This window comes from Larimichthys crocea, chromosome XXII (assembly GCF_000972845.2).
Source record: "Larimichthys crocea isolate SSNF chromosome XXII, L_crocea_2.0, whole genome shotgun sequence".
Taxonomy (NCBI): domain Eukaryota; kingdom Metazoa; phylum Chordata; class Actinopteri; family Sciaenidae; genus Larimichthys; species Larimichthys crocea.
Window position 1 is genome coordinate 12,355,494 of NC_040032.1, and position 23,491 is coordinate 12,378,984.

General features: G+C 40.5%; 1 protein-coding gene and 1 long non-coding RNA gene across 2 annotated transcripts; both read right to left on the reverse strand.

Moving 5' to 3' along the window:
- Positions 1–2,554: 2,554 nt before the first annotated feature.
- On the reverse strand, positions 2,555–6,806 carry si:ch211-266i6.3 (cytoskeleton-associated protein 2). The gene is made up of 7 exons (XM_019255034.2): positions 6,658–6,806; positions 4,944–5,016; positions 4,200–4,843; positions 3,801–4,116; positions 3,651–3,711; positions 3,241–3,529; positions 2,555–3,122 (listed from the first exon to the last, which is right to left on the reverse strand). Exons 2-7 carry the CDS (start codon positions 4,977–4,979, stop codon positions 2,858–2,860), a joined length of 1,611 nt encoding a protein of 536 aa, XP_019110579.2. The 5' UTR covers positions 4,980–5,016; positions 6,658–6,806; the 3' UTR covers positions 2,555–2,857.
- A 14,191-nt stretch (positions 6,807–20,997) lies between these two features.
- On the reverse strand, positions 20,998–21,530 carry LOC113744350 (uncharacterized). The gene is made up of 3 exons (XR_003461466.1): positions 21,460–21,530; positions 21,138–21,235; positions 20,998–21,033 (listed from the first exon to the last, which is right to left on the reverse strand). It is a non-coding gene; the product is annotated as an uncharacterized LOC113744350 (long non-coding RNA).
- Between the last annotated feature and the right edge of the window lie 1,961 nt (positions 21,531–23,491).

Sequence of the window (23,491 nt, forward strand, 5' to 3'; positions counted from 1 at the left end):
GTCTAACTTGGCTCTTTATTACTTTCTGTTTAAAAAACATTTTTTTGTAGAAAATGGACCAGACACCTTCATAATAAGGGAAACTACACTAAACAAAATAAAAATGCAATACTTGTTCTTTGTTCCCATTTTTCATGACTTAAAGATTTTGTTCACAAATTTGTTATAAATCCATGTTAGTGAGCACTTGCCAAGAAATCCATCCATCTGATGGGTGTAGCAATCAAACATTCTGATTAAACAGCATGACTATATCAGAGCCTTGAACTGGGCACAGGCATTCATTAGGCATTGTACTGTGGCTATTTCAGAGCTACAGATGCATTTCTTTTCTTTCTCAGGGGCAAAATCTTGACACACCACTCTCGCCTTTGATTGGCTTGTAATCATCCTTCACTGGAATACATTAAACGTTAATAACTATTTTCATCAAATCCTCAAGAATTGAGGCTTGTGCTTTCCCTTTATCGGGCGAGGAACTGATATGGTCACTTCCATCTCTCAAAGGAGCAGAATCACGACTTTCTCCAGCCAATCACAAAGTCAGGCTAGGTCACAGGTAACATGGCTAGGGCCTCAATGGATCCTACTCAACCCCACCCTAATATTTTTTGCACTCTATCACATGCTCGATGTTTTGAAAATACGTTCCGTAAGACATATGTCTGATTGTTAATTTAAAAGAAAAAAATGTCTTTGTTTATCCACCATAACAAATCAGGGTTGTATTCCAAGAGTGCCCTATAAAGGGTTAAAATGCATCTACAGAAACACGATGATAACCAATGCTTCTTGATCAGGATCTTGATAGAACACACTGTCAGGTGGAGTAATTATCTTGGAAGAAACATTTGTGCATAAAATCTGCACTTCAAATGGGAGCAAAAAGAAAACGTTTCTATAGATTTCAGTGTTCATTACTGATTACTTGCATTTCATTTGTTGATCGGTCACTGTTGTTGTTACTGGAGCTTAACATTAGTGTGATAGGAGTGTTGTCATATGCACAGTACGTAAGCTGTATGATAGATTCAGACTTTTTAAATCAACTCTAGAAATCAAGATTCAAAGCATATCTTTTAAGTTAAGGCATATTCTTTTATGTGTGCATTTGGCAATACATGCCAACTTTGTTAAATAATAAAAGTATAGTGTTAGAGGAAAGTCTAGAATACATTCAGAACAGAGAAGAAAGCTAGACAGGAATCATAGTCTGATGTCAGGAAATGTAATTTGCCAAGAAGTGGTTTCAAAAGAAAACAGTGTTCATTTCAGAGCGCGTTTGGATTTTTACAATGTGGTCAATTAAAGTGGGAATTAATGTGAGAAAAGTGTTCTGTCTGTCTTTTCTTTCTCTTTTTAAATGCACAGAATAAATAAAGCTGATTTGATGTGAGAACATGAAGATGATCCGTGTAGATCTGGATGAGACTTACAACTCATTGAAAGCATAACTTGCTACTTTATTACATTTCTGTTTAAAAACATTTTTTTTGTAGAAAACTGGACCAGACACCTTCATAATAAGGGAAACTACACTAAACAAAAATAAAAATGCAATACTTGTCTTTGTTCCCATTTTTCATGACTTAAAGATTTTGTTCTCAAATTTGTTATAAATCCATGTTAGTGAGCACTTGCCAAGATAATCCATCCATCTGATGGGTGTAGCATATCAAACATTCTGATTAAACAGCATGACTATATCAGAGCCTTGAACTGGGCACTAGGCATTCATTAGGCATTGTACTGTGGCTATTTCAGAGCTACAGATACATTTCTTTTATCTCTCAGTAGGGCAAAATCTTGACACTCTACTTCGCCTTTGATTGGCTTGTAATCTATTCCTTCACTGGAATACATTAAACGTATTAACTATTTTCATCAAATCCTCAAGAATGTGATGCTTGTGCTTTACCCTTTATCGGGCGAGGAACTGTATATGGTCACTTTCATCTCTCAAAGGAGCAGAATCACGACTTTCTCCAGCCAATCAGCAAATGTCAGGTTATGTCACATTGCTATGGCCTCCAATGGATCCTACTCTAACCCTCACCCTAATATTTTTTGCACTGTATCACATGCGTGATGTTTTGAAATACGTTCCGTAAGACATATGTCTGATTGTTAATTTAAAAGAAAAAATGTCTTTGTTTATCGACCAATAACAAATCAGGGTTGTATTCCAATGAGTGCCCTATAAAGGGTTAAAATGCATCTACAGAAACACAATGATAGCCATGCTATTTGATCAGGATCTTGATATAACACACCTGTCAGGTGGAGTAATTATCTAGGAAGAGCCTCAAATTTAAGAAACATTTGTGCATATAAAACTTTCACTTCAAATGGGAGCAAAAAGAAAACGTTTTTGTAGATTTCAGTGTTTATTACTGATTTACTTGCATTTCATTTGTTGAGTCGGTCACTGTTGTTGTTACTGGAGCTTAACACTTAGTGTGATAGGAGTGTTGTCATATGCACAGTACATAAGCTGTATGATAGATTCAAGACTTTTTAAATCAACTCTAGAAATCAAGTTTCAAAGCATATCTTTTAAGTTAAGGCAATATTCTTTTATTGTGCATTTGGCAATACATGCCAACTTTGTTAAAATAATAAAAGTATAGTGTTAGAGGAAAGTCTAGAATACATTCAGAACAGAGAAGAAAGCTAGACAGGAATCATGCCCGCCCTCCCTTAAAAATGATAAAACAGTTCTTTACAGCTTCAGGTTAGTAAAACCATTTAAAAAGTGTTAAAAGGAGTTATAAAGTGTCCGTTAGCCCCAGTCCAGTACATTTATCAAGTTGATTTATTTTCTTTTCTTTTCAAAAGCACAAATATACAGAGCTCCTCACAGCCTGGGCTGGTCTGGCAGATCTTCCAGGAGTGCGGGGTTTTTTCTATAGATGTAGGCGTTGGGATCGTCGTCCATCTTCACCAGCTCAGCCAGAGACGACACGCAGGTATCGTGATCCATCAGCATCGTCGGGAGGCGGGACGATTTGCGCTGGATGCGGCTGGAACGTCGCACCGGAGTCAGAAACTTAAGATCTTTGATGTTGCTCTTCCTCCTGGATGCGCTTGCGCCGACATCGCCTTCGATTGTCTTCTTGATACTGAACAGATTATATTTGAAAAGTGAATATACATGAATTTGAACTGTTTAATGGTTTAATTATGAAATCACTGACTGAAAGAATTACGAAAAATAAATGGTGATCATGACGGACTCACCTCTGCAGGTATGGTGTAGTCTTTATACTGTACTTTACTACTGAAGCCTCCTCCCTCTGTGGTGTGGTCTCCATCACACAATCATCACTATCTACCTCCTCCTCATCATCATCTTCATCACCTTCCGTCTCACTTTCACTTTCTTCTCCTTCGTCCTTCACTTGCTCAACCTTTGGCTGCTCGCTGACATCCTCAGGCGTTTCATTCTTCAGCTCCTCTTTCCTACATTCATCCTCTGGGTTGCTTTCCTTCACGACAGCACTGCACACATCTGTCAACTGGGGAAGGTCTACACAAAAAAACAACTGCAATCAGAACAAATATTTCTCATCTGTAGACCAGAAATGTCAGTGAACCAAGTAGATCTATTATTATTTGTAAGAACTGACTTAATGAAATCATGAACTTACCATCTTGGCATGTAGAAGGTGTCGACATGGCTTCCAAAGCGTCACACAGGTTCACAACAATCTGTCCAATGAGAAGAAGAGAACATGTTAGTTCATCGCTGAGCATGAGAACATTTTTAGAACAACAGAAAAACAAGCCTGCTTCCTTACGTCATCCATTCTGTCCTGTGGGTCAACAGGCAGATCGGCATCAGAGTTGGAGAGCAGATCTACGGTGGTGTCCATGATCGCTGGAGTTCGGCTGCGCGTTGTTGACTCTGCTCTCTGAGCATCAGCGGCAGAGGCTGGCTTGTGTGCTTCCGCGCCGAGTTCAGGTTCGGGGTTGCGCTGTGCAGCTGGCTGAGACTCTGGTCGGAGATTAGCTTTAGGTTTTGCACAGACTTTGGTTTTTGGGGGTGCTGCTGCTGTCATGGCTGGTCTCTTGAAGGTTTTGCCCTTGGAAGCTTGCCACTGTGCCAGTTTCGCTCTGCAGAGGGAACGCAGTTCACATTTCTGATATACAGTAACACAAAAGGTGTGTGACCATGATTATACATATAAAAATGTTACCTTCTTTCCTCTGCAGTCTCCGTGGTCAGTCTGTACTGGCTGAGAGTGCTTGAGACAACAGGTCGGTTGACCTTCTTGTCCGTCGCTGGAATCTTTGGCAGGTCAGCAGCAGATCTGGAGATCATTTTTGTCACCCTTCCAACTCTTTGGCTTTCTGGTTTGAAACCTGCTCTGCTCAGGGTAGCACTCGACTTCCAGGTGGATCCAGTTTGCGTCACCTTTCCAACCCTCTGGCTCTCTGGTTTAGGGCCTGTACTGCTTACTGTGGCACTTGATTTCCAAATGGATCCAATTTTTGACTCGATAATCTTGCCTTTGTACATACCAGGGGCTGATTTTGAGGAGGGCACAGCTGCTGGTTGCTGTGGAGCTTCTGCTGCAATTATTTTTTTGTCTTTCACAGCCTTTTCAGCGAGGAAGGCCCGGCTATGCGTTTGTCGCTGGACATCAGTACCCTCTCTCTGCACAGTCAGTACCTTTTTCAGAGGCTTATCAGACGTTGACCGTGTGTCAGCCTGTCTGGCTTTGGCTTGGAGAACATTTTTTGCCAAGGTTTCTTCTCTTTTGCCGCTTTTCAGGTGGGAGGGAGCAGACGGTTTCTCTCTTTTGATAAAGGACTTTGGCTGAGCATTTTCCTTGTTTTCCTAATACAGAAAAATACAACCATTAGTTAGTTAATTAGGCTGAATTTTGACATTAATGAACTTTGTAACTGTGCTCTTTCATATGATAACGTTAACTTACTCTTTTGTGGTTCCGCCTTGACACTGTGACGTCCATTGTGAAGCTTCAAACAGGTCAAATCAATGGGAATTTTCTGGAAGGAGAACAAAACAATGCATTTATAAACTTAATTGCAATAAATAACTTGCGTTATTAACTTAAATAAACCAGCATGCTGCAATTATATTTGGTATAATCTGCAAGTAAGCTTCTTCTTTTTATTTTATTACACCTAACAGCTCACGTTATAGTTTAAACCAGGCATGTCTGGACTAGCCCATGAAGGCTGGTGGGTCTTGTGTGACTGTGGCTTTGAGTGTGTGACAGGCAAGCCAGCAAGCTGTAGAAACTTTGGGATAAAACTCAACTGCATATGTTGGAAATATTCATGTTTTTAAAGAAAATAACAGATGATGTTACAAGTGCAATAATATCAACCGTTATTCGTCAGCATGATCTAATTTCCTGCCACAGCTGGCTGAGAGAGAGAGAGAGAGAGAGAAAGGGACAGACAGACAAAGAGAGAGAGAGAGGGAGGGACAGACAGACAGAGAGAGAGAGAGAGACAGAGAGAGACAGAGAGAGAGAGAGACAGAGGGAGGGACAGACAGACAAAGAGAGAGAGAGAGAGAGAGAGAGAGAGAGAGAGAGAGAGAGAAGGGACAGACAGACAGACACAGAAAGACAGAGACAGACAGACAGACAGACAGAGACAGAAAGACAGAGAGAGAGAGACAGGCAGAAACAGACAGATAGAAAGAGAGGGAGACAGACAGACAGGGACAGAAACAGACAGACAGACAGATAGATAGAAAGAGAGGGAGACAGACAGACAGGGACAGAAAGAGAGAGAGACAGACAGGGACAGAAACAGACAGACAGACAGATAGAAAGAGAGACAGAGACAAACAGACAGACAGAAACAGACAGATAGAAAGAGAGAGACAGACAGACAGAGAGGGAGACAGACAGACAGACAGACAGAGAGGGAGACAGACAGACAGACAGACAGACAGAGACAGAAAGACAGAGAGAGAGACAGACAGACAGGGACAGAAACAGACAGAAAGAGAGACAGACAGACAGACAGGGACAGAAACAGACAGACAGACAGAAACAGACAGATAGAAAGAGAGAGAGACAGACAGACAGACAGACAGAGAGGGTGACAGACAGGGACAGAAACAGACAGATAGAAAGAGAGAGAGAGAGACAGACAGACAGACAGAGAGGGTGACAGACAGGGACAGAAACAGACAGAAAGAGAGACAGACAGACAGGGACAGAAACAGACAGAAAGAGAGACAGACAGACAGGGACAGAAACAGACAGAAAGAGAGACAGACAGACAGGCAGGGACAGAAACAGACAGAAAGAGAGACAGACAGACAGGGACAGAAACAGACAGATAGAAAGAGAGAGAGAGAGAGAGAGAGAGACAGACAGAAAGAGAGGGAGACAGACAGACCAGAGCCAGATCTAAATTAAAATATGTACAGAGAAATTAAAAAACTGTTCAGGAGTTAAACTCTAAAAGTTACATTATATTAAAGCAGTGTGGCAGGTTATATTCATTAAAAAGCAGAAAACATGATATTAGCAGTTGTAGCTTAACTTAACTGACACGCGATAAGAGCTAATAACCGTCAGACGTTAGCTGTTTATAATTAGCCGTTACTTATTTATGCTCTGTGGCGTTATATCTATATTTAAATGAACATAAACATGCACTCACCCCGCTGTGTTGTGCACTGGTCGTACAGTAAAAGCAGAAACCTCTGAAGCGGCTCTGTCTGTTCACATTTGACTTGGCGCCGCCTGCGCTCTGATTGGTCAGCGTGCTACCGCGTAGATTATAAAACTGGCCAATAGGGTGTCTCCAAAGTGAGAGCGAGATTTGAAGCAGACTGACTTGAAGTCTGTGAGCTGACAACAACAACAACATCATCATGATCAGGCTCTGTGTTTGAATGTTTGAACCCAAATAGGATTCCTTAAATACTGGTCCATACACGCCCTGACAGCCACAGGACAAACGGCTTTATAACAGCTTATAAACAGTAGGTAGCAATCATTATGAGAGAACAGTGCCATATGTACAATACATACAGAGACTGTAAAGATATATAAAAAATATAGCAAATATAAAAAGATACAAACATGTCTGCAAAATATGCCATGCTCATTACTTGACATAACCTTGTCACACTGTGTACAGTGTATGGAACACTTGTACATATTCTATTTTAGTATATTTTATCTGAATCAGAATCTGAAAACTGATTCTGCGCTTTATTGGCCAGGTGCGTGTACGTACACACACAGGAGGAATTCGACTCCGGTTCACTGTGCTCGCAAATTTTACATACAGGTGTAGACATACAGTTTAAATAAGGAACATGGCAGGTAGGCGCAGACATAAACATAAAACATGAAGAAATAACTATAACCATAATAATAATAACAATAATAATAATAATAATAAGGTTTTCAAGGTACTCAAAGACACTTTACATAAGAAGGACATCAAATCATCAAAACAATAATAATGTGCAACAACTTCAAAAAGTGATTGACCATATTTGTGTCAGTTTACAGAAGGTAAAAGATATATATATAAAATATATATGCATATATATGTGTGTGTGTATCTATCTATAGACCTTGTAAACTGGATATCTTATCTTTCTATCTTGTATTTTATATTATTATTTATCTAAAATTGTATTGTATTTTACTTCCTTCCCTTAATTTTATCCTTTATATGCAGTGCTGTTATGCAAATAGCTCACTTGCGCCACACATTTCATTCAGTACAGTTCATAGTACTGTTGACCCTGTGTTAACCTGCACACAGCAATAAACCTGAAACTGCAAATGTATGATGAAGAAGAAATTTAACATTTGACATCTGTGTGTGTGTGTGTGTGTGTGTGTGTGTGTGTGTGTGTGTGTGTGTGTGTGTTATTTATTATGAACATTAACGTCTGATTTTTTTTTTAATGTATTTTTTGAATAATGCAATGGCACATGTGTTCAGTCTTTAGACCGCAGAGGATTATGGGACAGAAACAAAGCCCGCGGATTGCTGCACGTTGTTGTTATAAACACTGAGCACCTTCAAAATAAAACTCACATTAAAAGCAAAAAAACATACGCTACATTGGTTGTCTGTAGCCTTAAGGAATATATTTAGAATAAAGCGACAAAGCAGTGGGCATGCAACGAATAAGCCATATGTGGAAGGCATTGGGTCCCTGTGGTGACAGGACTACTTTGGAAACTCCTCAGAATCCTGGCAGGTAAGGTCGCGCATTTTCTTGACACAACACTGCCCACGGGACCAGATAAGTCAGTTACTCGGCAGGGCTCCATCATCGCAGTCCACACTGTTTCGCACTCTGAGAGAGCATGTAAACAGATTCTCTGCATCCAAGGTCGCATGGCAAGAGAACCCTGATGAGGGCTTTTTGTGGGAACCCATCTAGTGTGACAGACGGATGAAAACTGGGATCTGCTCCTTTTCCTCTCTTAGTCGTCACATCTTGAGCAGATGGAGAAGAGATCGGCCATCTAGGGCTGTGCTGGATTTCCTTCGCCCGCATGAGGTCTTCGCTGAACTGGAGGATGTTCTTTCCTTGTCGATGTTCTCCACACGAGATACATTGAGACGCTGCTGACCATCGTCGCCGCCTTCCGACGGTTCATCTGCGTTTGGCCATTGTGCTGATCAGTCAGTGCCAGGAATTTTCCTGAAATAAGACTTTCAGAGTCTCTTTTGCTTTGAAGCGTGGCTACATACCTCTTGGGTTTCATTATCTTTTTTGCAGTGCAGGTGTTGCAATGTTCCTCTCCTGATCCTTCTCTAGTCCCCTCCAGTTAACTTCAGCTGTCTGTTTTTCGATGGGAAAAGAGAAAAAATGATGAAGAGATGGGATGATCTTAGATTTTGAATAATTAAATCAAATATGGTAATAGCAAGGGCAATTAAACTTCACCACAAAATTCTCAAGGGGGCTTAAATAAAAAGGGACCAGTTACTGTACCTTTTGTTTTCTTCACAGATTAGGTTTCTTCTTCCGACTGCATGAAGGGAGAGGGATAATTACACATTTGCAATTTCAGTGTAAATTCTAAGCAGAAATAATGTAACATTTGAATTTAACACTTCGGGGTCTCTAGCTCGTTGCCTGTGGCAGGCATGAATTATTCACGCCCCAATTGTAAAAGTCAAATGATTGTTGGAAAGAACAGCATCGCCATTAAGACACAACTGGAGGTCGCTCTGAAAAAAAAAAAAAAAAGCACTTAGCACCACACTTATCTCATGATTCTGCGGCGAAATAACTACTTTGCTACCAACATAACTGAAGCCATAGGAATTCTCATACTTAAAGAATCCTCCTCAGTATACAACAGCCAGCGCACAGGGCATCACCACCGGGTCAACAACAAAATCCATACATACACCAGTTACATCTCTATTGGGTACACCTAGATTTGAATGCTCAGTCAACTGCCCAGAACGTAATCTGGATGGATTGATACAAACGCGTGGATTTGGTCATGGGGTGTAGTCACCACTGTTGAAGGTTTCGTGAATTTGAATAATACAACACAATATACGACAGATTTGTTCTCACCTGGATGAGAGATCACAGAAGGGCTCAAAGTGCTTTGCACAAAGCCTGTACAGAGCATATGCACTGCTACGCCGGAGGTTTCTGACGCCAAGTACTGGACACACAAGTTTGTTCAGCCATTGTTTGCAGCTGGAAGATACAGAGGGGAAAGCAACATTGTTGGGGTTCCAAAAAAACATGGACTTAAAAAACTAATCTCTGTGTATATACCGTACGCGGTAAAGTATATAAAATAATGAGTCAATAAATAGACATGAACTCTTAAAGCTTTGTGAAACAGTTATTCTTCATGCACACTGCAAAATGCAAAAATTCAGTTTTTTGGTGACATGGGAGCATTTGTGAAAACGATAAGAGAAGAGAATCAAAATCATATAAGCAAAAATACAATATTTATTGAATAAATATAAAAGATGAGCATACTTTTCTTATTCAGAGAGTTCAAGATGCTTATTCTCGGCAAAAAACAAGTGTGAACTGATGCACAGAATCATACAACTGGTCAACCTTGCTTTTTTTTTGTTGTGGCGAAGAACTTTAAAATTGCCAGTTACTATGTGGAAGACTTCATCATCACCGCTGGCTAAACGCCAGCTCAAACACATTTTAGAAAACAATCCAAACCCATCTCGTTGTTTGAGGAGATGCTTTTGAATGCTCACGCAGTTGCATCAGCTGGTACCTACAAGAAGGTCATGTCTGGCAACAATGAGCTCCTCAAGGTGGAAGATGAAGCTTGTCGATCCTCTCCCTCCTCTTTGTGTCAACTGAGTTCATTCATAGATGCATGCCACAATACATATTAGGTGGGTAACCGCTTTGAAAACAGAAGGGCAAGAGGACAAGGGCGAAAAAACACCCCAAACTCACTGCAGGACTTGGACATGAAAATTTGGAGACTCATCTATGCAGTCGGGTTTGGTAGGTGGTTTGCATTTCCTCTCTACAGATTCAGCAAGCCAGCTCCAATATTTCACTAATATCTGAATATATTAGTAATGGACGGTACTTAAGAGAGTGCCTTGCTATCTTCCTGAGGGTTTTACAGTACATATTCATCACTTATCTATATCTCTTAGGGGTCCCCAATTGTTTCATATAATTGACATTTTCACATATTGAATTAAATTTCACAAAAATGATGAGTAAACGGCAAGCATAAGTATGAATAGAAAAAAAACCTACTTTTTAACCAAACTAGTAATATAAAATCATTCCATTATGCTCAAATGTTTTAATCAATAGGCTAATACCAGCATATAAAGGGTAATGGTTAAATAAAGGTGAAAAATAAAATAAGTTGCCAGTTAAATTGACTCTCTCCGTAAGGCTGAAAATGAAACACAAAGACAATATATATACACGATTGTTAATATGTATATAGTTTATTTCCTATGTCTTATGTTTCATGTTTTATTGTTAATTTCTTCGTCTACTTGTCTTTAAATTAAATTGTACTTAACTTGGAGGTTTAGCAACTATTGGACACAGTCTCAACAGTCACAATCTACTGTCTGGTTCTTTTTAAACTGTTATTTATGTCAAAACTAAATTTATCTCATATCTCACTGGTTACTCCAGCTGCACTACTTGTGTATTATTTTTACTGTTACTGGTTCTATATTAAACTGCACTCAACATGTGTATAATTAGTGTTTTAAAATAGGATTTCATCATAGGGTAAAATTGTTAAAGTTTTTGTTTCTTACTACTGTTTCTTAGCTATCACTTACCGTTTAAGGAGGTGCGTAACAAAAACATTTCCCTGATGGGATTAATAAAGTACTGTCGGGATTCTAATTCCTAGTACACAATCAACAACCTGGCCAATCAAGTATTCAGATTCAGATAATTAAGACCCTTGTTATGCATTAAGCTGCCAATGCAGTGTGCTCATCATCACTTTTAGTTTGAGCTCATACACCGTGGGGAAACTAGTGGGGGGGCCGGGGACGAACGCCGATCATCAAACGACAAGCCAAGTCAGGAGGTAAAAGAAAAGAAAGGTGGGCTAACTCTGTTTTATTCATGAGGAGCTCACTTATTTAAAGCAATTAGAAATATGTTTTGAATTATTTATCTTTTTAGATTATTTACAATACAAAAAAACGCAGAAGCTAAACAGAAACTATGAATGGACGATAACCGTAGCCACACTTACACATGTGTATATTTGTTTAAAATAGGATATTCTATAGGGTATATGTTAAAGTTTGTTGTTCTCTACTACTGTTTCTCTGCTACACTTACCGTTGGACTGCGATGACCAAAAATTATCCCTATGGGATGTAATAAAGTACTTTCGGAGTCCTATCGACAGTCAAATTCTTGCCTTTAACACAATTCAGATTCAGATAAGACCGTGTTATCACGTCAGTACTAAGGGCCATGCGGTGGCTCATCATAGCTTTTTGGCCATGGCCATAACTTAGGAACTGCGTCATCAATTAGGCCAACTCTATAGTTTAGGAGCTCATACACTTGGGGACACTTGGGGGGAGCCGGGGATCGAACCGCCGATAATCAAAACTACAGCTATCAGCCACAGTCAGGAGTAAAAAAAAATAAAAGGTGGCGCTAGACTGCCATGTTGTATTCATGAGGAGCTCACCTGTTTTAAAGAGCATTAAATATGTATTTAATTATTTATCTTTTTATATTATAGTTTACAATGCAAAAAAAACGTAGAAGTAAGTACAGAACTATGAATGGACGCTAACCGTAGCACACTTGATACAGTGTGTATATAGTGTGTAAATAATTGTTCAAAATAGGGATATTCTATAGCAGGCATGTCCAAACGGTTCCACAAGGCAAAGGGCCGGTGTGGCTGCAAGTTTTTTGTTCCAACCAACCAGAGCACACAAGACGTGACTAATTTAATCAACTGATCTCAGTCTTCAGAGTGTTTGAATTGGTCAAAAAACTGTCTGCTCTTGGTTGTTGAAGGAAAACCTGCAGCCACACCGGCCCTTTGTGGAACAGTTTTTTTGGACACCCCTGTTTTCTATAAGGGTATATTGGTTTTAAAGTTTTGTTTTCTTACTACTGTGTTTCTTTGCTATCACTTACCGGTTAGGGAGCTTGCGATAACAAAACAATTTTCCCCTATGGGATTAAGAAAGTTGACTTCTGATTCTGACAGTCAAATTTCTGGCCAATAACACGATTCCAGATTCAGAGTAAGACCCTTGTTATGCATAAGCTGCCAGGCAAGGTGCTCAGCTCACTTTTAGGATCATACCGTGGGAACAACTTGGGGGGGAGCAGGGGATCGAACCGCCGATCATTCAAAACTAAGCCCACAGTCAGGAGGGAAAAAAAAAGTGGCGCTAGAACTGTCTGTTTATTTCATTCGAGGAGCTCACCTGGTTTAAAAGAATTAAATATGTATTTAATTAGTTATCTTTTTATATATTTACAATACAAAAAAAAACGCAGAGCTAAACAGAACTATGAATGGGACGCTAACCGTAGCCACATTATACATTGGATATATTGTTTAAAATAGGATTGCTATAGGGTATATTTTTAAAGTTTTGTTTTCTTACGACTGTTTGTCTTGCTATCACTTACCGTTTGGGAGCTGCGATAACAAAAAACAATTTTCCCTATGGGGAATTAATAAGTACTTTCTGAATTCTGACATTCAATTCTGGCCAATAAAGTGATTCGATTCAGAATGAAGACCCTGGTATATGCATGTAAAGCTGCCCATGCAAGGGCTCATCATCCACTTTTAGGAGCTAATACACTTGGGGACACTTGGGGGGGGGAGCCGGGGATCGAACGCCGATCATCAAAACTACAGCTATCAGTCACAGTCAAGGAGGTAAAAAAAAAAAGGTGGGGCTAGACTGCTGTTTATATCATGAGGAGCTCACACTTTAAAAGCATTAAATATGTATTTAATTAGTTAATCTTTTTTATTTATTTACAATTACAAAAAAACACAGAAGCTAAACAGAACTATGAAATGGACGCTAACTAGCCACACTTACCATGTGTTATAGTGTTAAATAGCATAGTCTATAGGGTATCTTGTTAAAGTTTTTTTTCTTATACTGTTTTCTTGCCTATCACTTACCGGTTTGGAGCGCGATAACAAAAAACAAGTTCACCTATGGGGATTAATAAAGTACTTCGGATTCTGACAGTCAGAAATTCTTAGTGTGTGTACACCACCTGATCAGAAGTAAATACCTTGTTATGCATTAAGCTGCCATGCAAGGTTGCTTCATAATCACTTTTTAGGGGCCAACTGCTCATCGTCACTCTTAGGGGCCAAACTGCTCATCGCCTTTTTGTAGGGGCCAACTGCTCAGCATCACTTTGAGGGGCCACCTGCTCATCATCCTTTAGGAGCTCAGACACTTGGGGGGGCCGGGATCGAACCGCCGATCATCAAAACTACGCACAGTCAGGAGTAAAAACAAAAAGGTGGCGCTAGACTGCTGGTTATTCATGAGCAGCTCACCTGTTAAAAAGCAATTAAATATGTATTTAATTATTATCTTTTTTTATATATTTTACAATGCAAAAAAACACAGAAGGTACACATAACTATGAATGGACCTAACCGTAGCCACACTTGTGTAATATAGTGTGTAGATATTGTTTAAATAGATATTCCATAGGGTAATATTTGTTAAAAGTTTTTTGTTTTTCTTACGAATGTTCCGGCTATCCACTTACGGTTGGGAGCTGCGATTATAACAAAACAATTTCCCTATGGGGATGATAAAGTACTTCGTCTGATTCTGAGAGTCCAATTCCCTGTCTGGCCAAAAGGGATTCAGATTCAGAATTAAGACCTTTGTTATTCACCCATTCATTCCACACTGATGGCATTTAAGCTGCTATCAAAGGTGGGCCAAACTGCTATCATCACTTTTAGGGGGGCCAACTGCTCATCGTCACTTTAGGGGCCAACTGCTCATCGTCACTTTTAGGAGCTCATACATTGGGGACACTTGGGGGGAGGCCAGGGATCGAACCGCCGAGCCAAAAGCAAACTACAAGCCCAGTCAGGAGAGAAAAAAAAAGGTGGCGCTAGACTGCTGTTTATTTCATGAGGAGCTCACCTGTTAAAAGCAATTTAAATATGGTTAGTTAATTATTTATCTTTTTATATTATAGTTACAATTCAAAAAACGCAAGAAGCTTAAACAGAAACTAAGGAATGGACCTAACCGTACCACACTTACACATGTTTAATATTGTTTAAAATAGGAGATTCGAATAAGGGTAGAAGTGGTTAAGTTTTGTTTTTCTTACTACTGGGTTCTTGCTATCCTACCGTTTGGGAGCTGCGATAATAACAAAAACCAATTTTCCCTATGGGGATAATAAAGTACTTCTGAATTCCTGGATAGTCAAATTCCTGGCCCAATAAAGTGATTCAGATCAGAATTAAGACATTTGGGTTATCACCCTTCAATTCAAACTGATGGCATTAAGCTGCTCTGCAAGGTGGGCCAACGGCTCATCATCATTTTAGGGGGCCAACTGGCTCATCGTCACTTTTAGGGCCAACTGCTCATCGTCCACTTTTAGGAGAGCATACACTTGGGGACAACTTGGGGGGAGCCAGGGATCGAACCGAGATCATCAAAAACTACAGCCACAGTCAAAGAGGTAAAAAAAAAACGGTGGCGCTAGAATGGATGTTTATTCATGAGAAGCTCACCTGTTAAAAGCAATTAAATATGGTATTTACAGTATTTATCTTGTTATATTAGGTACATACAAAAAAAAGCAGAAGGTACACAGAACTATGAATCGACGCTAACCGCAGCCACACTGGTGTGTGTAGTTCGGTAGTTGTGTCGTGTAGGCGAATAACTAATTAACAAACACACACACAAACGAAAAAAAAAAAGTTTCTAACTATGTCTCCCACCCACTCGTTGAAAACAAACTCCCAGAGAAAGCCGTGAGTCTTCTGTCGCTGTCCGTGTCCGAGCGTTGACTGAGTTTGAGCCGGAGTCATCGTTCGGACTTTTTGCCTCTCTCAGTTTAGTCTGCGCCATTTTCCACAGAGTTGGTGGTCACGTTAGCGGCTAAACGTGATGTTAGCCCGCTAACGTGCTAACACTGGTCATCGCGCCAAACAAAAAACAAACGAGAGCTGGTTGTTTTTCTTACCGGGGCTCCGGATCCAGAGGAAAGCCCCTGAAACAGTGGAGTGGAGTTTCACCGGCTGGTAGTCACAGTTTCGCTGCGGCGCAGCAGTCATCATTTTGAAACCCCGCAATGTAGCTTTAGTGACTTTAAGCTTTTAGCTTTTAGCTCGGGCTGTTTGCCAAGTTCCCACACAGCCATGCCTCAAAAAAAACAAGAAAAAAAGAAGAAAAAGGAGGTGAAATCTGGCAGCCAGACACACTTTCACTGCTCCCACCGTTCGCTTTGTGTCCCGTCCGTGAGCTTAAACGACTAAATCCCATGCTGTCACAAAAAACAGGTTTGATGTTGCTGATTGTGCGCGGTGAAAGCCAGAAAAGAGTCCGTCGGCAGCGCGAAAGCGGTGTCCATAACAACCGCGAACTGAGCTGCAGCCAGGTGCGAGGTGGTTAACCAAGGAGAGGGCCGGATGGCAACACAGTCCGGACAAGAGTGCAGGGGTGCCAAGATGACTCCCACCCCGTTGTATGTGCTTTAAATGCAGGTGTACAGAATTCAGGCTACCAACAGGGCCATGACTACTATACCTCTGTTTTGTGTGTGTATGCACATATCAACTGTATATGCATTGTCTGGACCTGGGCCAGGGCGCGCAGCCAAGGCAAATTTTGGGGGCCCCATGACAAAAAAATCTAATTGCCCCCCCCCTCTGTGCACTGTTGTCACCCCCAACATTCTGCTAGGAATCTAACTATCCCATCAAAGCTTTACATAACTCTAATCAAAGGCTGCAACTGTTTTTAATACTAGTACCAGCACAATATTTACTGTATGGTTGATAATGCAGCAGTCTGCATTACAGGTTCACTGTTGATGCAAAGATTAAAAGCACCTTAAAATGTGCTAAAGCGCATTTTTTTATTTAACCTTTTTACTCCCAAAACACATAAAGACAAGGAGAATAAAATAATTTCATTATTATATTTGTAAATATCATCAGTCCGTCCCCGCTGACAAGCGTTCAATTTTTTCCAGACTTCGCTGTTCTGAGTTTTTTTTAGTGTATTTTGCCATGCTTTGTTTTTTACGCATTGACTGTACAGTAATGAACCCGCATTGTGTTCGTCGCTATTGGCTAACGACCGCAGTGTTGCGTCGAAACTAGGAGGTATAGTCTGTACAAAATGTGTTGTAAAAGGGTGTATAAAACGTGGTTGGTTTAGGGGGTTTTCGCCTTAAAACTGTATAAAATTGTAAAACTTACTTCGCGGATTTGCATTTTATTGGTGGTTATTTTTTAAGAACGTATCCCCCCGCGATAAACGAGGACCACTGTAACGCAATGATGATGGTTTTAATCATTTTCATTTGGTGTGTACCTATTTGTTTGGGCCCCTGTCAGTCGTTGGGCCCTAGATAAAGAGATAGATAGATAGATTCCAGATAGATAGATAGATAGCTAGAAGAAGATAGATGATTCCCCTGATAAGCTGCCATGGCAACAAAGGGAGATCACATAAGGATTAGGACAAAAGAACAATCCCTAGTAAGAAAATACCCAATAAACCAAAACCAAACCGGTTGCCAGCATTGTCATGAGATTAAAAACGAAAAGACAATACGCACTTAAGCAAATCAAATGATATTCCGTTGTTAGGAGTGGAGAAACACGATCGTTCTCCAGCACGAGAGGAGGTCCATGCACCTCAAAATTGTGGGAGCCTCGAGTTCAACCTGCCAAGGACAATATGGTGCACTTCTACCTTCCCATCAACCGTTTGGAAAAGGGCAGACTGCAAGGTGGATTGGCTGCAATCTTCCATCTCCTCGGGCCTGGACTCTGCCAGGATGCTGCGTTGAGGTTTGCAGGGATAATTAAAAACCATATCATACTTTAATATTTATGTCTTTAATACTTGATTATTGATCTCAAATACTTTTACTTGAGTTTGTATGCACTTGTAAACCACATGTAGTGCTGACAGTTCTGTCAGTATTTGAACTGCAGTTATTCTCTTGTTTCGACTCGATACTCTCTGATTTGGAATTCCCCAGCTTCCTCTCTTCCATAGTTTGTAAGCAGATTAGTTGGTTCGGTTATTCTTATGTTTCCCTCCACACCCTGGACACACAATCCCACCTTCCAGATCATAAAATGGAAATCTGATCCGGTCCTAAATCACACCATGCATCCTTTTGTTCACTGTGATTTTACATTTTCACCCATCGAAATTATGTACGACCATGCACTGATCCTACAAAACCGAACCGTAGTGTCTGTAATTAAACGATGTCCGTTTTAAATTAGAGTTTTCACATTATAGAAATAAATTCACTGCCAACAGTCTATTTGTTCCTTCTGTGTCCCTCATGTGATAAAATGTCTCTTATAAAACTATGTGTTATATAAAAAGTTTGACTTGTCCATTCACATGACAAACACACGAGAATAGCCTGAAACAATTATCAAACCTATTATCAGCGTTATTATCACAGCTGCTAAATGTCGACATGAAAATGATTAAATTCAGCAAAACAAATGAAATGTCTGGATCACTTTATGGCTTTAATTGTGCCAAGTGGATTTCAATCAATCAGATGAATTAATGCCAGACAAGATAGTGGAAGTCTGAGTGGACAGTGGCTCAGCTGCAAACTACAGTCCAATCACTGGCTTAATACCTAAAGGGTATGATGATAATCATAGATATAAGGGGCAGAGCAAAGAATTATGAGCTTTACTTGATGTACCTGAAGGCAATTAAACTGGATCCACATTAGTGATTCATTGTCAGGAGACATCTACTTACAGATTATAGTCTTGGTTGTGCTATTTGGCTGTCTATCCACCTTCCACCCGTCTTCTTCCTAATCTGACTTGGAGGGAAAAGCTGTTTCAGTCTAGACAAATCAATATAATCGATATATAAAAATAAATGCATTCCAGTGTGTCAAAAACTACTACCACATGTTCTGGATTTTGAGTTGTAAGGAGCTTATGTAAAACAGAGTAAAGATAAACGCATAAAAATTGTAAATGATAGCACAAAAGGTTATGAAACACCTCTGAGTTCTTTATTAAACATATTCAGCAGAAGATTGGGTGACACACTTTAACAAGTCTAACGGGAGCGTAACCTAATACTTATATCATATATATAAACGGATAACTGGAATCAGGACTCACACCCACCCTGGAAAGTTTACAGTGGTCAATACCGCTCCCAAAAAAGAACATGAAAAACAGCATGAAAGACAAACGGTAGAACATAATGAATGTAATGAAAAAAGATTGAAACACAACAGAGAAGATATTCCTTCAGTATGAAGGCTGGAATAGAAAAACGACAAACAAAAAGGATGTTTGCATGACTTATTTACAAAGCTGTGGATCATCGGCCCAGCAGCTACCACATCACAACACACTAAGATGTCTCTCCCCTGTCCGGGTAGTCTTCATGGTAGAGACGTCTACGATGGCATCCAGATTGTACCCAACATCATATTTACGTTCAAGAGAGCAAGACTCTTTGATTTGAATTTGTCTGGCTGTTCGCCAGTACATCTGGAAGCGCTTGTATGCCACTCACAGCCGTCCCCAGAGCCAAGGTAGGCAGGACGCCGACAGCCTGAGAACCGCGAGCAGTTGGGAAAAACTCTTCACGTCGGCCAGCTGAAGTGTTCGTGGAGAGCGACGCAAAAGTCTCGCCTTTGCCTTTTGCTTCCATTTGACCCACCGCAGTGCAGCTCGGCAGAGAGCGATCTGCATAAGGGATGTCATCTTTAAACACTTGCACACACCTTCCTCGGGTTCAGTAAGACCTATGGTGCTCTATGACAGCAGGTACCAGTGACAGACATCTCAGAGCCTTCAGGTGGTCCTCGCAGAAGGTTCGTTTCATTTCTTTAATGATATGGTTCCAATGGGATGGACAGGTGCGTCCTTGTAGTAACTCTCCCGGCCGAATGGCCTCCAGAGTCGACATGATTCTTCCAAGAATAAGCGAGGGACCTCAACTGGGATTTCCATGCAGTGGCGAGGTTAACGGCCTCGTCGTTCCAGAACTCTGATACACGTCGATGTTGTCAGACAGAACTTCCTTCAGGGAGTGCAACAAGCTTTAAACTGGTTGAAGCAAAGTGGGGCATGCGCAGCTGTCCCCTGCACGTCTTCCCAAACGCTCGTGTCAGTATCATCGTGGTTTGTTCAGGACGATCAACGCCATGACAAACTCGAAATCAGCCAGCGCTTTGAAATCTCTAAGGCGTTGTGAGGGACGTGGTCATTCCACCTCATGTGTCTCGTTGTGTGCACGCTATCCAACACAGAGTAGTAACGCCTCTAAATGTCCACTGCAACGCAAAAGACATCATGTCGTCTGGTCCACGCGGATGACAGAATCTCTTTCATTCCTTGGCCTTCTCCTCTTTGTTCTGGGTAGAAAATTGAAATGGCGTGCTCCACTCAATGCAGAGCAAGTGGACTGACTGAAGAATGACTCAATCTTCTTCAAGGTGACATGACAAGCGGAACCCCGGACAAAGCCATACCATTCGCCAGTGACACATTGAATGTACGAGTGGATCTTATTGCAAGCACTGGCCTTCGGGTACTTCTCCATCAACTTGGCAGCAACGTTTTTTTTTTGCAAATGTGTCCCGGAGCAGGAGTGGGCTTCCTCTATCACTGTCCATATCCAAGCCCCATTTGTCGTCATTTCAGACAGCAGTTTCTCTGCTAAGGCAATCTCGTCTCCTTCAAAGGACAAGAATCCAACAAACTCTCCCGCTGCAGTTAGACTGATCCACAAAACGTAGAAAGACGGGGAGGTACCATTCCCCTGAGATGTTCACCAAGTATCAGTAAGCAATGAGAAGAAGCCATTTTCCTTAACCTTCCACCAGCTTACTCTGTACGTATTCTCAAACACTTCAATCAACTGATTGAGCTACCGAGGAAAAGCACTTCTTATTCACATCGTACCTCTTAATGAGGACATCATCGCCACAACATGCGATATTTCTAGCATTGCCTGAAAGTTTGTTGATCCGAGCCGTCCTTCTTATCACCGGCCCAGTTTGGAGGAATGCCTCTGCTCTACAACAGTAAAGAACGTAAATAATGACTAATAATACTCTTGTACTCCTCTTCTCCTTGAGAGTGGCGGTACATCGTCCTTAGCTGTCTCTGCTTGAGACTTTTTGATTTCCTAAGAGAAGGAAACCAATTTCAAGATAAGAAACAAAATAAATTATTTTGCTGGTATCATTTTATTTTTAAGAATTAAACTTGTTGATAGTTCTATTACTTTTCTCCCCGTACTCTCTGTTTCGTCATCTTTGGTCTACAAAAATAAATAAATCGATTTAAATTTAAACAGTGATTCATGAAATTCAAATTATACAAACCATTTTTCTCAACTTAAACAATCAAAATTGATTTTATCACCGTCTCTTTACTGCGCTTCACCTGCACATTCTGAGGTTGGCTTGGCGCATCAAAGATTGTGGTATGGCGTCATCCTTCAACACTGCACTCTGAGTCTCCTGAAAAGTCGACCCCAAAAAGTTAATATACACCACATCACCCACATACTCACTAAGCACTTTAAGTATACTGTATTTATTATAATTATTGAAATAACATGCAGGCGCATTAAGCCTTTAAACCCTTTACTTAAAAATTGGCAATTACATTAAAACACTGCATAATCTGGGATGTCCTCTAGCGATTGGTCCAAATAATATACAACCTTGAAAACACAACTTACACTTTGAATCAAAGATGGTTCAAAATGTTTCCCACAAAGTCTGTAGTATCTGTACAACTGGTCCGGTGATTGTCTTGAAGATCTGGCCTCTGGCATTTTTCAACCCATCTTGGACCTGAAAGGAAAGCGTAAACAGAAAAAAGTTTGAAAGTCAGTAAATTTTGACTTGAGGTTCAGTGCTACATCAATTCGACAACATGCCGCACACTTTTCCAATGTGTATTTATGGGTAGGATTGAAATCTAAAGTTGTTGGCTGATAACACCTGTCCTCTGTTAGAAATAATAAGGCAGTGTTTGTTTCGTTAGGTGAGGAGATGGATAGATGCTCCTTTGAACCGCAGTTCAAACAGGTTAGAAACGAGGTGACATCTTAGGATATGCAACGGATGGACTACACGATGTTTTTTAAATGCACCCGCAGCCAATAAAAATGTTCATAACGGGAATAACATCTTGTTCATGCAGATGTGTTTGCACCGGTGAAAATAAATTTCGTTCCAACCTCGCATCCCATTAGTGTCAGCATGCACATGCCGGTGAGCTGGCTCCCTAAATGGAACGCCGCGTTGTTCCAGTTTTCAACTTTTTTCTTCATGTGCCATGCAAATGTTTACTGTGTAAAATATTCCCCTTTTTTCATTTGTCTTTGCAGGATAATATCAGAGATGATGTATAGTACAAAGTGAACTCTTAAGTACGGTACTTTAAGTACTAAAAATGCAGTATCCTGTACTTTAACTTTTTTGGAGTATTTTTTTTCCCCCAACGGTCTACTTTTACTGCACTACATATTTATTGATTAATTTAAAGACTTTTACTCCGATACAATTTTTCATGTGTGCTGAATGTGTACTCGTTCCTAGGGAGTGTCCCCAGCCGGACACGCGATGAATGACGAGGTGTTTTCAACAAACCGGCATTTATTGCTGAACGATTTGGTTACAGGACTCCCGGTGACTGTCGGCCCGGAAACCACGCCCAAAAAACCACATACAGTCCCCGGTCCTCACACATCAACCTCGCCTCATGCGCCGTACGTCATACACCTGACACCCAGGTGGCGCTCTCTCTCACCTGCTTCCCCCGCCCCCGCTTCTCGCAGTCAGTAGACGCATTCACACATGACCATGGGAAATCACAGAACCTCTCTACCATGACATTGAACACTGTAACATTAGAAGTTTGGTGCCTTAATAATATTGGAAATAATTAAACAACAGTACTTGTACTTGTACTTTTTACTTTCAGTACTTGAGTAGCCAAATTTTTTACATACGTCTACTTGCAAATACTTAAGTCAAAACATTTGAATACTTGAGTACTTTCACTTAAGTATGGGGTTGAAAGAACACTCAACTTCTACTCAAGTCAGTTTTTTTTGATATAGCAAACTTGTACTTCGACTCCACGGCCTTTACTCCAGTACGTTAAGACATACTGGTTATAACACCGTTTTTTTTTTTTTTTTGCAAAAGCGCCTTAACCAAATGTAAATGGAATTAATAATGTGTGTGGTGTGTGAGCAGGTCAAAGTTTTGAACGTTGAAACAGGTTGACAGTTAACTTAAATATCCGGTTAATAAAAGCGTACCACGGGGTGAATACACGCTTGACATGTTTGCTGAAACTAGACAAATAAACCAGTGTATACTTGTTTAGAACTGCATGTTTTCGTCGTATAAAACATCAGTGTTAGCATTAGTTACCTTTCTGGGTCGTGCCGGAAAATCTGAACAGAGGCTGTGAGTCGGAATTTAAAGTCCCGGTACAGCGCCGGCACGGCACAACCGGTTCCTGCATGAGAAAAAGTTGGTATCACGAAACTAGTTTTAAATTTACAACGAAAAAAAACATTTTAGACGAAAGTCAACTGTGCTGCTAAGCCAGCTAGGATCAAGCTACCACGAACTGTTCAACTTCTTTTTTGCTTTCAAATAAAATACATCGGTTTCAAAACCAAATAAGACAACGTAAAAAAAAAAAAAAAAAAAGCACGCAAAATGTCTGAATAGACCAACCACTGTTTGGTC